This window comes from Fundulus heteroclitus, chromosome 2 (genome assembly GCF_011125445.2).
Source record: "Fundulus heteroclitus isolate FHET01 chromosome 2, MU-UCD_Fhet_4.1, whole genome shotgun sequence".
Lineage (NCBI taxonomy): Eukaryota > Metazoa > Chordata > Actinopteri > Cyprinodontiformes > Fundulidae > Fundulus > Fundulus heteroclitus.
In genome coordinates this window covers 37,928,599-37,944,587 of record NC_046362.1, presented here as the reverse complement: position 1 = coordinate 37,944,587, position 15,989 = coordinate 37,928,599, and the positions used below count along the sequence as shown (strand labels likewise).

General features: G+C 45.2%; 1 protein-coding gene across 1 annotated transcript in view; it reads right to left on the bottom strand.

Annotated features, from left to right (window-relative positions):
- fgd4a (FYVE, RhoGEF and PH domain containing 4a) overlaps positions 1–15,989 on the bottom strand; it is a gene marked incomplete in the record, with an annotated part of 72,944 nt that overhangs the window by 3,623 nt on the left and 53,332 nt on the right. The window contains 11 exon segments of the mRNA XM_036126782.1: positions 452–577; positions 671–751; positions 846–876; positions 3,311–3,483; positions 3,672–3,818; positions 3,905–3,963; positions 5,283–5,421; positions 5,538–5,694; positions 6,602–6,747; positions 6,822–6,911; positions 10,962–11,370. Coding sequence (XP_035982675.1) covers positions 452–577; positions 671–751; positions 846–876; positions 3,311–3,483; positions 3,672–3,818; positions 3,905–3,963; positions 5,283–5,421; positions 5,538–5,694; positions 6,602–6,747; positions 6,822–6,911; positions 10,962–11,370 — 1,558 coding nt within the window.

Here is a 15,989-nt window from a genome sequence, read left to right as displayed (position 1 = left end):
CAGCTAGATAAGACTGTTTGCCAATGGAATCAATATTTTTACCCCATAAAATGAGATTATTAGCTATCCTGCACTTGGAATAAGACGATGGAGATTGTTTATTCTAATTTTAAGTGCAAAAATACTAATTCGATTGGCAAATAGTCTTATTTACCTGCTCAAATCAAGGAATAATCTACTGATTTCAAGAAAATTTGACTTACTTTTAGTTCTCTTTTTGCAGTGTTGTCGTCTTGAACGGTGGAAACATGGAAGCGTCGGTGATGAAGTGAAACAGGAACGTTTCTCATCAGTGTCAGACTCACAGACCAGATCCTCATGCAGCTAGCGTTATCTGACGTTATTTGGCGTTATTTGCTGTTATATGGCGTTATTAGGCATTATTTGGTGTTATCCAACGTTATCTGACGAGGATGCATTTTGCACGGCGGCCAGCAGGAAGAGGACTTACAAAGCCGCAGGCTCGGCAGTGATGTCTCCGCCGTGTGATGGCGTTGAACGGCTCCTTGCACTTCATGCACATCGTCACTTCATTGTCACGGATCCAGCGAGGAGCCCGCTTCCCCAGCTCTGCTTTCTGCACCAAAACAACACAAACAGTCAGCATGACAACCCCCCCTAAAAAAAAAAAAAAGCTAGTTCCTCTGAGCTGTTTCGATGCTGCGCTAACCGAAACTTCCTCCACGTCCTTCAGCGCGTTCTTGAACGACTCGTTCTTCTGCTGGAAGATCTCTATGGTCTCCCGGAAAGCCTGCGGCCGAAGGAGAACGACAAATCAAGCCGGACTCTTTGCAGTTTGCATTTCAGATTGGTAAAAAGACGCGGAGGCGACGGCTGGGCTGTACCTTGATCCAGCTGGCCTTGTCCTGCTCCGAGCTGAGGAGAGGAACAGTGACACAGAACGCCGTTAATCAACAGACGGTTCCTTCATGCTTTTCCTGCACAACTCCAGACGTCTCACTTGTCTTTCTTCATTTTAAATTCACAGCTCATTCATTTAGAGCAGATCTATACAAGTGCAGCTAAAACATATTTGAACCGTCACTCATTTCAGAAAGTGAAACTAATTTATTATTTTTGTTTATTTATTATATTTGTTTCTTGTAATTTTGACGATTATGGCTGAAAGATCATGAAACCCCAGAATTCAGTGTCTCAGAAAATTTGGATATTATATCAGACTTCCTAAAGCTCCCTGGAATGATGCAGTACTTGGTTCTGCTGAGGTGTTCTGGAGGCCCAGACTGCTTCGATAGCGGCCTTCAGGTCGTCTTCATCGCTGGTTCTGGTCTCCGTCATCTTCCTCTGGACTATACTCCACAGGTTCCCTACGAGGTTCTGGTCAGGCTGGTTTACTGGCCAACCAACCACAGTACCACCATGCTCACTGGACCAGCTTCTGGTACCTTTGACACTTTGGGCCGGTACCAAGTTCTGGTGGAAAATGAAAACCAGCATCTCCGTAGAACTTGTCAGCAGAGGGAAGCATGAAGTCCTCTGAAACGTCCCGGTAGAACGCTGCATTGACCGTAAACGTCAGAAAACCCAGTGGACCAGAACCAGCAGATGGCATGGCGCCCCAATTCTCTGCAGATTGTGGAAACTTCACTCTGGACTTCAAACTATGTGAATTCTGGGCCTCTCTGCTCTTGCATTTCCAAATAATATAAACTTTGCTTTGGTCCCGGAAGAGGACTTTGGACCACCGAGCAACAGTCGGTTCTGTGTGGGATCCGTCTTCCATGCGCCGACTCCTTGAGGAAATCCAACTGTTGAATGGTTTCTGCTGCAGCGGTGCCGTTTCCTACAACACTTTGTCCTTCCACTCAACTTTCTACGAATTTAACTTTCGAACAACATTAGAATTTCCTCAGACACTGAATTCGTTTTTTTTTATTATCTGTGAGCCTCAATCATAAAAATTACCAAAGACGACTGGCTGGAGGACGCCCAGAGAGCACCGCCCACACAGGCCAGAGTGGCGGGTTCAAAGCCAGCCCTGCCCTGCCCTGCAGCCCGGCCGGCTGGAGATGATTGCTTTGTTGCTTTCAGGGCGTCTAACTGAACGGCGTCCTAATCGACATCGAGCAAAAGATGAGGGAGTTAAATAACCCAAAACAAAATAGACTCTATTTATGACTGGACGATGTGACCAAAAACATCTATCTACATATATTTCTTATTTTCAGTCGATACGATATCGATATAAACAAAATAAAAGCCTCAGGAAGGCTGCAAAGAAAACATGCCTGTAAAAAACTGATGACAATTATTTGACCATGTTTATAAAACTCCTTCAATATAACATTTTAGAAATATTTGCTTTATAAAATAAAACTCATAAAATTACAAAAAAGCTCAGACCGTCAGTCGATGACCAATGCTGTAATTATATTTTATAATGTACACTGAAATATTGGTAATGTTATATCATCTTTATTGAATAAAGTTATATCCCGATATATATTGATATTGGATTATTGTCTACCAGATTTTAATTTAGCTCTACTCACTAGATCCCAGCTTCACAGCTGGAAGCACTCGTCTCATTCAAGGCCTTCATGCAGCAAAGAAACAGAGAACTAAACTAAACTAGCAGAATAAAATCATTTATCATATCATAAAGTCATTTTCTGAAATACTCTGACCTGTATTCACATGCATCTATTGTTGAACGTGTCTAAATGCATTAACGAGTCAAAGACTCGTTAATGCATTTAGACACGTTCAACAATCTGTGGGATGAAATATGACTGGAGCTCAGTGTAATGTCACCATGGAGGCCTCGGTCAGAGCGTCAGATTCCTGAGCCTCTGTGAGACCGTAGCGTTACACTCTGAGGGATATTCTATAAACAAAAAGATGTGCAATAAACTCGTAAAAACTACCACAAACACACGTCTAGCTTTTTATTTTAGTTTTTGCCCGATTTTATGCATGAAAATCAAGGTAAAACTAAATAATTTCAGCAGCAGGACGCACTGTGGCCGTATTTTGTACAAAGGCACAAGAAGTCCAAAACCTGAAAGTTGCGTTTTACGGTTTTATTCATGATGTTATCCTGCTGCCCATTCCCACCCCAGTGCATGCTGGTCCTATTCCCGGCCCTTTACGGTTTTAAGTTATTTAAACTTTTTTTATTTTGTAGGCTGGTCACCCAGAAACTAACCTGAACCAGATTCAGAGTAAGAAAGAATGCATCGCTCCAGCAAATAGCATCAGAATCTCATCCCGGCCATTAATTAGGGCGCACTAACTACGCGCCCTACCTGGCCGTACAGGTTGCGTAACATCTCAGCACGCAGCTCACCTGGCCTGAAGCTCCAGGGTCCTCTCTTTGCCCGACACCTGGAAGGTGTGGGGGTAGTCCTCGTTGCTGGTTTCCAGCACCTTCATGCCGTCTATCCCGATTCTGGTCCGCACCGTGTACTTGGTTCCTCCCAGGCTGAACTTAGGCACGCAGTAGAGCAGCATGTTGTTGAACTGGTGGCAAAAAGGCACAGAAGTTAGCCGCCAAGCTAACATGAAAGACGGGGGTGAAGCTTCCGCCGTGGTTTCCACTGGGACCGGGTCGCTCCTCTGTTTCTGCAGGCATCTCCACGCAGAGGCGCTGCCAGCATGACGGGATATTATAAAATAAAATGAAACCGCAGCTACTGTGTGATCCTCACCAGGAAGAGGTATCTCTCCATGGCTGAGGTGTTCCTGGCTGCCAGCTTCAGGATGTGGCCTTCCTTGATGAACTCGTTGGACGGGTTAACGATGTCCTCCTCCTCTCCCAGCATCTCGTATATCTCCATCAGTTTCTTTAGGTTTTCCTGAACGGTTAAAGGAAGATGGTTTTTTGTCAGCAGGGCCAGAGCGCTGAGCTTCTTCAGCAGCAGCTTCAGGGAAATCTACTTACGGATTTTCTAATGGCGCTGTTGGAGTGAGTGGCTGCTGTAGCGATGATTTCTAATGATTCTGCAAAACAAGGCAGATATTTCACTTTGCAATGAGAATAATTAGGCCTTGCCTCTTAATGCAGGAGATACTGAACACTTCCAAGGACCAGATCTTCTTATGATCATTTAAAGTGATGGTCAGTAGTTCTCCAGGACTTCTGAAGGCCTTCTCTGTCCTTTGGGTGTTTTATTGTTCTTATTTTAACCTTTGCAGTTTAAGTTTTTAAGAAAGTGGGGAAGGGGAAGACAAAAGCAGGTGCATCTGCCATAAAGATCAAGTTTTAAATAAAGTTTATGGACCAAAACATTGTCAGAAAATGTTATTTTCTCCTCGGCATTTCGAAAGGGAAAAATCTTGAAATTACACAAAGCAAAATTAAAAAAATATACCCATCTCTACTCTTATGTACCTATCCCCAGGTATACATGTAGACGCGCTTACATTTAGTCATCTAAACAAATCTGGATCTTTCAGGACGCAAGTTGCCAAAGTTTTACGTTATTTTTCCACCTTTTTTCTACAAATGTTCACAGCAGATGGACGGTAAACAAGAAATAGAGGGTGGGTGGATTATCAGCTAATAAAATACGTAAAGATGCAAAAAAACAAAAACAAAGCAGTGATCGGTTCTTTGAGGTCAGCTGCCTGCATTCAGACCCAAACGACATTTATGTCAGAGTTAAATGGCTTAAACCAGAAACATTAATGTAAACCAGGGCTCAGCAACCTTCACAGTCTAAAGAGCCATTTCTGCCCTCGGTTCAGCTAAACTAACTTTGTTTAGAGCCACAAAGGTTACACATCTCTTTGTTTTTATAGTATACTATAGGAAATTTGTTAACTTTTTTAAAATAAAGATAAGCAGTTTTTATTATTTAACCAACAGTAATTTTATATTTAGGATGAATGCATTTTTGTCAATTGGACATTTGATTTTTATAGCAAATGCCATTAAAATGATGAAAAAGCAAGTCATTTCCAATCTACCGACGAAAAGATACTTCATTTATCTTTTTACAGATTACACCTTTAGTTTCTTTCTTTCTGGAAATTTTATGCATATATTGCCCAAGTAAATGCATCCTAAAGCTAGCAATTTTTTAGAAACATTGACCAATTTTTTCCCCCCACATTTTTGGTCTAAGTTTTTAAGAGCCAAAGCTGAAGGTGTAAAGAGCCACAGGTTGCAGACCTCTGACGTAGAAGTGAGTAAAGAGGCAGTGAATGTAAATCTTTGAGACTCCGTCAGAAAGTCTGGAGAACTACTGACCAATAAAACATAGAGAAACCAGGATACCACACAGTATCCTAACTGAAATGTCGGTATGCGGGCGTACTTTCTGCATCTGTCCGGTCAGGGTCGTCCTGAGGCAGCTTCTTCAGGTAGTCCTTCAGCAGCATCTCGTATCGAGGAACCCTCTGCACCGGCTCCAACATGTGATGCTGCAGCGTCAGACTGCCGCAGATCTCCTGACTCTGTCCACACACAGACAGGAAGCCTCTCCTCCGTCAGTTTAACAGCGGGGAGAGAAACGCTCAGGTTGGCCCTTAACGAGCCGAGCCAAGCAGGTGGTGGTGCACGGCGCGTCTACCTGTATCTCCTGGATTATAGCCTTGAACGGAGGCGAGCGGTCAGTCCACTGCTTCAGCAGCTCCATGGCCTTGTCGAAGTTCTTCACATACTCGGCGTACATTTTGAGGAAGGGTGTGAGTTTCTGCAGAATGTCCCCGAGCCGCTGTGTGGATGCCCTGCAAAGAGGGGGAGTATAAGGATCACTCACTGCTGCGCTGAGAGGAAATATAGATTATCAAACGTCTTTGATTCTGACAACCAGAAATCTACCCCAAGGTTTCATTTGCTGTATTTCAGTTTTCCTGGTGCATATAAACCATTAATTAGTCCTTTTAGCCTCATATATTGCAAGAAAGAAAAACCTTAAAAGATGCAGCTCTGCAAAAAAGGATTTACTCTCACGCTTTACAGATTTCTGAAGTTTTGGTTAGATCCGCAGGTTTCAGATGAAACAGACAAAGACCGGCAGAGAAAATACCCAATGATGGTTTCATATCATCACTGAATGTAGTTTCAGTTTAATTTCCACAGAATCAAGAAATAATTTAATTTCGACCTGACTGACAGCATGAAGCAGCCTAAAAGGTTTAATAAATTAATGAAATGTTTGCATTCAGCCACACTGGAGGGTTCCCCAGCATGGAGGGCCCGGCTTCAGGTCCGGCCCGGCTCACTGCAAAAAGGGAACTAAAAATAAGCAAAAGTTTCTTGAAATTAGTGTATTTTTACTTGATTTGAGCAGGTAGATAAGACTATTTGCCAATGGAATAAAATTTTTGCACTTAAAATAGGAACAATTCATCTCTAAAATAAGATAATTAGACATCCTGCACTTGAAATAAGACGATGGAGATGAATTGATCCTATTTTAAGTGCAAAAATCTTATTCCATTGGCAAATAGTCTTATTTACCTTCTCTAATCAAGGGAAATTACAATGATTTCAAGAAAATTTCACTTACTTTTAGTTCTGTTTTTGCAGTGCTTCAGGTCCGGCCCTGCAGCGCTGCTGTTCTTGAGCTTCGTTAAATCGGGTCTTTTCGGGCTTACCTCGTGTCTGAAAGGGGTTTAAACGGAAACCTACCATTCCCCCATGCGTTTCTCCAGAGCAGGAAGCAGGAACTGGCTGTGAAAGGCGTGGATGGAGGTAATGTTGGAGAAGATGTTCTTCACCACGTCCACGGGGAAGGTGCCTTTATTCGCCTCCTCCATCATCCTGGCACAGAATACCTGAAAGGCCGTACATGTGGTTAGGGGTCAGGGACTGAAAGAAGCGAGGTGGAGATTTCAGCGGTGTTCCTCACCTGGTCCAGCAGGTTGAGTCGGGCCACGTAGGCCTTCTCTGTGTGCAGGAGCTCGCTGGCGATCTTAAACAGCTTTTGTTCATTCGTCTCCTGAGAAGAAAGAGTTCAGTTCAGTTTATTCATGTAGCGCCAGAACACGTCATCCCACGACTCTTTCTAAAGTCAGTCAGATCCTGCAGAGTTTTCTCTCTAAGGAAACCCAGCAGGTTGCATCCAGTCACTGACCTGCAGGAGGAGCCACAGGGGACTGTCGCTGGCACTTTGCAGCAATCCCTCATACTGAGCATGCATGTAGCGACAGTGGGGAGGAAAACTCCCTTTTAACAGGAAGAAAAACCTCAAGCAGAACCAGAACCAGTGTGAACGGCCATCAGCCTCGACCCACTGGAGAAGAAAGAAAGGAATGAACTGCAACCCTAAGAAGGTTTCTGTCCGGTAACTCTCTATTAAGCAGGAGCGGCTAATTTGTAGCTTAAACCCTGCAGAACATGGAAGTGGACTCTTGCAGCTGAGCTCTTCTTATTAATCTGAAAGCTTTCCCGTGTAACAACAGCGCTGAAAGGCTCACCCATCCTCGTTGCCTAACTAATTGCACTGACTGGGACTCCTCAGAAGCGTCTAGGACGGCGTTGAGCGTCGGCAGCGCCGGGCTTGATGAGTTCTGGCCTCTCAGAACAGGAAATGAAAACTTGATTAAGGGAAATGACACCAGAGAAAACAAAAGCAGCAGTTAAGCATGACCGAGAAGCCAGCTCCTCTCACAGACAATAAGGGAGGCATGGAAAGCGATCACAAGGGTTCATGTTGCATGCTGGGACGCGGCCATCAGAGTGGAAGATTTCATGCGGTGCAGAGCCACAACAAGGCCTCATCTTCCTCTTAAACACTGCTCAGAGCCACCGGAGAACAACCAGCCACACACTTCCTTCTATTTGTTCATACATGAACAACGGTGATGATTCTCTGCTCAGCTGAGACACTTTTTAACAAAGATATCATCTTTGGTATTATCGCTTTTCTTAGGCAGACAGCATCACGATTAACTAAACGGCGCCTTATCTGTAGTAAAGTAGCAACAAGTGGGGCAGTTTGCTCGGAGGTTTAGACGTTAAACATACGTAACAACATTAGGAGAAACTCAGTTTGACAGGCAGATTATTCTATCGCCCCTCTGTTAACTCAAATACCCAAATTATAATAATCTCTAAAACCTTAAATTCAAAGTTTTCCTTGTTTATTACAAAGAACCCCACAGAGTAATTGGCTCTACATGAACAATAACAGTAAATCTGAGACAAATCCCAGACTCGCTTGTTGTTTTCTTTCTCTTCCCGTCAGAAATGCTGTGAAGTTGGAGCTGACCGAGCAGCTAAAAGTTTTCACTACGGCTGCAACATGCCGTGCAGTAAGAGGTTCGCGTACAGCACTTCTACACCAGACGCTCACATGATGCGGTAAAACATCTATTTATGAACGCGTTCCTTTTTATGCGTCAACACAAAGCTGAGAGAAACTCCTTGTTATTGACGTGTGCTGCTACTAGCAATGAGCTAAGCCTGGTGTTTTCTGACGTTAAACCAGCGCTCTTTGGACGGATGTGATGCTATTTCTAGCAAAGCTGCAGACTAACAATCTTCACTTTAGCCTTTAGTGAGAGTTGTTAGCTGCCGACAGTAAAGTTTAGATTCTGTGCGTAACGTCTTTCACTCGCCTGCATGTTTCGGCTGTGTTCTTGTCCTCAATTTATTGATGCTTTCTCCATTTTTATATATTTATTGGCTTCGTACCTGAAAATGCACATAACTGCAACGAGCACAGTGCAATTATAAGAATGTGTTACATATTCCTTTAAATTAGCAGTACTGTACAGAAACATGGAAGTGGCGGTTTTAGTGTGAACCGTGCTGTAGATCATGTTTCGTAATTATTTCTCGGCCTGTTTAATGTCTGCTGGATGAAGATTCTCAGTCATCCTGGTCATTGTCATTCCAAAAAAGTAAAAAAACAAAACAACTGGACTTTTTTCTGAAGTTGAAGACCTGTTTCGGTTATCTAGGCCATTACAAGGCCTTTGTTGGGCAGTAGTATAAAGCTTGATACTCCACGTTACTCCAGACATTTTGAATTGAGAAAGCTTTCTGGATGAGAAGCGAAACGTCTTCAAAATTTGGAAAAAAAAAGTCCAGTTGTTTTGTTTTTTTAACCACTTAATGTCCTGAACCTTCAGATTTCAGCTCTAACCCAGTCCACATTGACTGACCTCTTGGTGTTGGTAAATCAGGACTGAACTGCTTACGCTTGTTGTTTACTGCGGCTGATGGAGTGGCTTATCTAGTACCCGTTTCCCACATTTCCAACCAAGTATACCACGGTGCAGCAGAGGGACCTATTCTCCTGTGAAACCCAGCGTGGTCGGCGGTTTAAGGAAGCTTTCTGCTTGGAATACGCCTTAAATTTACTGGAAAAGGGTTTTATTTTAATCACGTGTCAATCAGCCAGAGATCAGAATCAGACAAAATCTCAGATCTATCATCAACAGAAGATTGTTTTGTTACGTATCCTAAAAATCTCAGAGGGTAAATAAATTCACAGCACTTTAATAACCGTGTTAGAAGGTGGATTTTAGCAGCGATCAGCAGATGAATCGACTTTTACATCAAAGCGTAAATGGGTCCTAACTGTCAAATGAACTGCAGGGGTTAGGATACAGTAAAGCAGACAATATGAAGTGTTAGACTCTAAGTCTGCACAGTCAGCTGTTAGTGGTTTTATAAAAAAAGCGATTGAGCAGCAGCGACCGGTGAAGCAGGAGATCATGTACAATCAGCAGAGCGAGGAGTCGACGGCTGCAGACCTCCAGCCTGCTGGTGGTTAGGGTTAGCTCCACAGCAGAGAGCTTCATGTAGACCGTCTCCAGCACCAGTAACCATGTCTTCTGTGGTTGGTCCACAAGTAAGGAAAGTGCTTTATTTGTCATACATACAATCAGATGGAGGGATGGCCTGAGCCGCCACTAATGGCCGACCTGACCAGCTTCTCTTTAGTGGGAAACTGCAGCAGACACGGGGAGAACATGCAAAACAGAAAGGCCCCTGCCGAGCCTGGGATTCAAACCCAGGACCTTCTTGCTGTGAGGCCAGAGGGCCAACCACTGCACCACCGTGTTGCCCTGCATGTTTTAGATGCGTCTCTGCTGCAGCACACCTGATTCAAAGGATTGCACGACCTGGTCAGCAGAGACCAGGGGCTGCAGAAGCCTCTTATTCACTCATTCATATAAGTCAGGCAGCAAGGAGACACCTAAAAGACGAAGGGCAGCGGGAATTACTGGTGTAAGGTGGAGCAGCGGTCCACTGGATGAGTCTGAGTCTCCCAGCTGTGTGGGAACCTCTTCCCCCTTCGCTTTGTGTGAACACCGGGGCACAAAGCAAGGCGTGGATGACCTTCAGCAGCCTGTAGTCAGAGCGGGGGACTCAGAGCCAGGCCTTCTCGTCCAACATCAGTGTCTGACCTCATGAATGCGCTCCTGGAAGGACGGCCAGAAACGAAACGCTCTCAGCTGCTGAGGGCGGAGCGGCATCATGTTCAGCTCTGTGGACGCCAGGATGGGACGCAGCGCAGGTTTTCACCAAGGCAGAAGAGCGAATACGTTTGACCATGAAACAGGATTATAGTATTTAGAGTTTCTGATCCCGTTTTACTGCTGCTTCCAAACAAAAGGTGAAGATCCAACACATGATAAAGTTTTGTAAAAGCCTCCAGAGAAAGAGAAGCTATACATCTGTGCAGGAATAAATCCCAGGAAAGCCATGTGAACGTTCATTTCTCAATCCTGCAGCGCATTTCAGGTTTCTCTCCACTCATTCTGCCTAGACATCTTTATGTTTATCTCAGAGGAGGCAGAGACGGATCTGAAGAGATATTTTTAATCCTCAGACGACAGCCGGCACCTCAGACTCTCATGGGGGGGGGGCTCAGACGTCTGACGTGTGTCCAGGCTTGTCACAAAGCAACACTCAGGCTGCTGCTCTCCACCGTGATGCAGAAAGCGTCCGGACACCTTCGCTCGGTCTGGTGAACCCGATAGAAAACTCGCTGAAGGATTGTGGGAAAAAAAACGGGCTTCACCGGTGAACGTACCTTCTGCTCAGAGCTCTCGTCTTCGCTCTTCTGCACCGCTTCTGCCGTTTTGTCGCCGTCCTCGTCTTCGGCGCGGCTCTCCGGCGCCGTCCTGTCCGTGTGGCTCGGAGGCGAAGGCTCGTCCACCTGGTCTGCTCTCTCCACATCCCCGTTTACCAGCTCAGCAGTCTCTATCCTCATACTGTTGTGCGTCTCCTCCTCCTCCTCCGTCGTCTTGTCCGGCTCCATCTGCGCTAACACCCCGTTGGACGCCGGCTTCTTGGCATCCTGCGTGGCGCCCGCCGCGGAGGAGAACTTCTCCTGGATCTTGCTGATGTCGGTCCTCGGGTGGGCGCGATAAACCGGGCTGCCGTTGGAGGCTTTGCTGGTCTGTTTGAGCGGCGAGCCGTCTCTCTTGTTCTCCGTGTTGCTGGAGGAAGAGAGAAAGAGAGAGAGAGAGGCAGAGGAGGAAGTGTGTCAGATCGACCGGTTCACAGAAAGAGTTAAAGAACAACTTTAATTTAAATAATATAAAGAGAAAAAAAATAAGACTGCAGACGTCTGTTTAGCAGCTGCTCAGAAGGACATTTTTCACAGCGAGACGGTGTCAGGCAGGGGGAGTTTGCACGTGGGCGTCAGAGTTAAAAATAAAAGCAGAGGAGGCGCACAAACTCGCTGTAACAGAGGAAGTGTGAGCGCAGAGCGACTAGAGGTACAGTAATAAAGAGGTTCTCCCAGGAGGTACACGCTGCCCTACTTCTGCAGGAAACCTACTTTGCTCTCTTTGCTCAGAAATAAAACTAACTGAAGACGTTTTATATAGAAAAACAAAAACAAAAAAAAAAGGAGCTGCACAATGTTTTACGTCTAATGCAGCTGCTCTACATCCTGCAGCTGCTTCCCCTCCTGAATGAATCACCCCCCCCCCCCTGCATGACAAACAGCCGTCGGTGTAATAAATCTGTTCAGCTCTTATTTGAAAAAATAGCCACCACTTTTTAACCAATCAGTTGGAGATATCCTGTATGTGGCACATAACCTTTGCTGATACAAGAGACGCGCTGTGTTGCAATGAGCGTTCCTGCTCATAAAAACAGGAAGTGTGCATAAATAGAGGAACAGCCGGCTGGTGAAGCAGCGCGCACATGAATCAGTTCTGCAGGCCACCTGAGATCCACTCAAGCCAGACACTATGAAACACACCTCAGCTCAGGGAGAGACTGAAATACGCCAAAGTAGCTTCTGTGGCTCAATAAAACAAACCCAGAAATAAACGCATCTACTCTGTGTGAACATCAGTGTCTGAGTAAAGTGAACGCACTGAAACCAGACGAGGCCAGTTTCACTTCCAGGCGTAGCTATCTAGGTGTGCCTAAAGCCGCCCGGCACCATGTGAGTCAGATTAGTAAATTAGCGGGCTAAGCCGTGGGTGTTTCCCTTCTTTCTGCTGCAGCTCCGCCTTTAATGCCAACAAACACAGCAGAGACGGAGAGAACGGCATGCAGCCGGCTGCCCTGACTGGCCTCAGGCGAAGAGTCACTCTGGGCTTATATGAGATCCTGAAGTTCCCACAACCTGCAGTGAGAATATTAGTTTCACTGCAACCACATGCATTTATTCATTTTTCTCTTCATAGAAGGTACACCTGGTCTGGCGTCCTGTTAGCTGTGACATCATCGGGGGAGGCAGATCATCCTCTATCACCATCTACCATAGAAAGTACTCCTGGGTCAATGTGAGCTTCTGTGCTTTCTGTGTCTCTGCTCTGTCTTCTCTAACATAGAAAGTACTCCTGGGTCAATGTGAGCTTCTGAGCTTTCTGTGTCTCTGCTCTGTCTTCTCTACCATAGAAAGTACTCCTGGGTCAATGTGAGCTTCTGTGCTTTCTGTGTCTCTGCTCTGTCTTCTCTAAGCCCCAGTGGGTGGAGGCAGATGAGCGTTCACACTGAGCCTGGTTCTGGTTCTGCTGGAGGTTCTCCTCCCTGTTAAAGGGGAGTTTTCCTCTCCACTGTCGCTTCATGCATGCTCAGTATGAGGGATTGCTGCAAAGCCATCAACAATGCAGACGACTGTCCACTGTGGCTCTACGCTCTTTCAGGAGGAGTGAATGCTGCTTGGAGAGACTTGATGCAACCTGCTGGGTTTCCTTAGAGAGGAAACTTTCTCACCAACCTGGAGGATCTGATGGAGTCTGACTTTGGAAAGAGCCTTGAGATGACGTGTGTTTTTTGAATTGGCGGTATATAAATAAAGTTGAATTGAATCAAATTGATAACATGATCTAATTTATCTTGTTTTGAACAAAAAACGAGATTTATTATTTCTGCTGCTCATATAATAACAACCATTGTATTACTAAAGAGGTTCAACTGCAGGGTGTTCAAACGGTAGATGTACCACCGGTGGTACGCAGACTCACTCCTGTGGTACCTACATCACGTCTAGGTATCTACACCTTACAGGTAAACGCAAACCTAATTAATGAGGGATTTGTTTTGTACTCGGCATGAATTTCTGCTTCCAAGTCAGAAAACATCAACATGAGGCCCCGCTTTTCAGTCTAAAAATCTAAAAACACTCACAGGACACAGTGAAGGTTAAAGTGAAATCTTCCTCTGGTTTCCATGACAGTAAATTAATGACTACACCATGTGGGAACACGACCCTTTAGTATTTGAATGCTTAAAATCACCAGGAATACGTAGTCATGCGCTGCTAATCGTGGCGACCGCTGCTTTCATGGAACCAATCGAAACTGAAAAGTGAAAAGTTACGTTTTCAAAACTAATAGCATTTCACCTGCAGATTGTTCGTTCTGTTTAAAGTCGTTTTAATGTGCTGGACCGACTCGACTGGACTTTCTTTGAAGCAAAGTGTCACCTAACACTGCCCCTCTCCCACTTGTTGCTGCCTAATCCCAGTGTTCAACTTTTACCTCTAACGTAAGAAACTGAAATTTTTTTTTGTATTTTGATAAATCTCCAGTTTCAAAAAACAAAACAAAAAAAAAAAACCAGAGCTAGCGAGCAACATGCAGCCTGGCTACCACAGCAGGTGCCCCACTGACAAACTAACGTGAGTCAGGATCTGCTTTGTTGCACATTTCTTGGGCACAAACAAGGAATTTTGTCTTTGGTTTCAAGCGCAAACAGCATACAGACATCCAGTATCTATACTCGCTTATCCATGTAGGGCTGCGGCGGGGCTGGCGCCTAACCGCAGCAGAAACTGGGCGAGAGGTGGGGTCCACCCTGGACAGGTCCATCACAGGGACACAAAGGACCAACTACCATGCAAACACGCTCTAAGGGCAATTTAGAGAGTCCAATTGACCTAATTTGGAGAGTGGGAGGAAGCAGGAAGGAACCCTGACACGCACAGGGAGAACATGCAAACTCCATGCAGAAAGACCCCAGGCCGGGATTTCAACCCGGGACCTTCTAGCTGCAACTGTAACAGTTATACCAACGGCCCCATTGTGCAGCCTTTAAGCAGAAAATGGTTAATGCAGACGTGAAGTAGAACACATATAAACTTTAGTGGAATAAAACAAAAGGCAAGAGAACACGTATGTGTAAGTACAGCTATTTAAAAAATAAATAAATAAATATGTAGAGAAATTAAAAAGCGAGGCAGGTTGTGACAGTGGAAATATGCTTCATTTGTGTCACAGCAGTGACTTCTGACTGAAGGAACCTCACAAAGCTCCAGAGACTTGATGAAGATCTGAATGAAGATGGGGGGGGGGGGGGGTTGCTGGGTCAGCGCAGGCTTTCAGGCAGAAACAGGAAATACTACCAGGTCTTCTGATACTGAAACACTTTCCTCAGAGATCTTTAGTGCAGATCGGGGGGTTTGAAGGGAGGAGGGAGTAGAGGTGATGGTCTGTTGAGGCCGTCAGCCATGATGTGAAGGGCGCCTGTAGCTAGTAATATCATTCAAACCTGCGGTTAGCTCGTTAGCTGGGAAGCAGTTCTTTAGTTTCTTGCTGTAGCTTCTTCTTAGCAGCCTTGATCTCCTTGGTGATTCTGTTCCTGGACTGTTTCTACGGGGCCTGGTCTCCACTGCTGTAAGCCTCTTCTTCGGTCCGATGCAGCTTCTGACCCAGGCTTCATTTTTTGTGGTGGCTATATGTGAAAACTGATGTATGAAGTCAGAGTTTTTGTGAGCTCAATGTCTGAAACTCCAATCTGTGCATTCAAAGTAGGCCTGAAAACACCTACTTTGACTCATCTGTGCACTTCTTAACAGCCCTAACAGGCCGAGCGTTTTCAGATTCAACCTCCCATCAAATTTCCCTGAGAACAATGCGCCGCGGTCCGTTTGAAACAGCTGGAAGCTCAGCATCAACAGTGCGCAGTCTGGGGGGTGTTCATCGAGCTTTTGGTGAAAGAGAAGGCAGCAGATCCACAGAAGTCCAACTTTATTGCCTTTGGTAAGTCCATTTCATTGCAGAGGGAGCAGATATTTGCCAGCAGGCTAGATGGGAGTGGAGAATGCTAGAATGCTAGTCTAGCAGAGCTTAGTTAGCATACCTGCACATTCTCCTTCTCCATCTCCAGTAGATCTCTCTGGACTGATGAAAACTCGTCAGGGAGGCCACTCACTTTCTCTGGTGAGAGCGAGTGTAGTGTAGCAGCGGATTACAGAGGAAATACACAAAAAGACAAAGTACGAGCCTGTGCTGTACTGAGGAGGCCATCCGGAGCGCCATCGAGAATATAACATCATCTTATGGTCGCGTTACTCTGTTAGGAGCAGCTTGAAACGCTTAAAACTGCTTCTAAATGTAGCCTTCTAAATTTCACGCAGTGTTTTGTCGTAGCACAGAGGTTCTCCGACATTTTATCCGATGCAACACGAGGAACATTTCATAGCAGTTCATATCTGGGTTTGTTTCCGGCATGAATGAAAAGCAATAAGTAAATAAATAAATGAAAAGCAGGAAAACCACTGCAAGCTGAAGGCGATGAAAAGATGAAGCTTGGAGGCAGCGACACAGACGACGTTTTTATGATCGACATGATCTTTGCACCGAATGGGAAAACA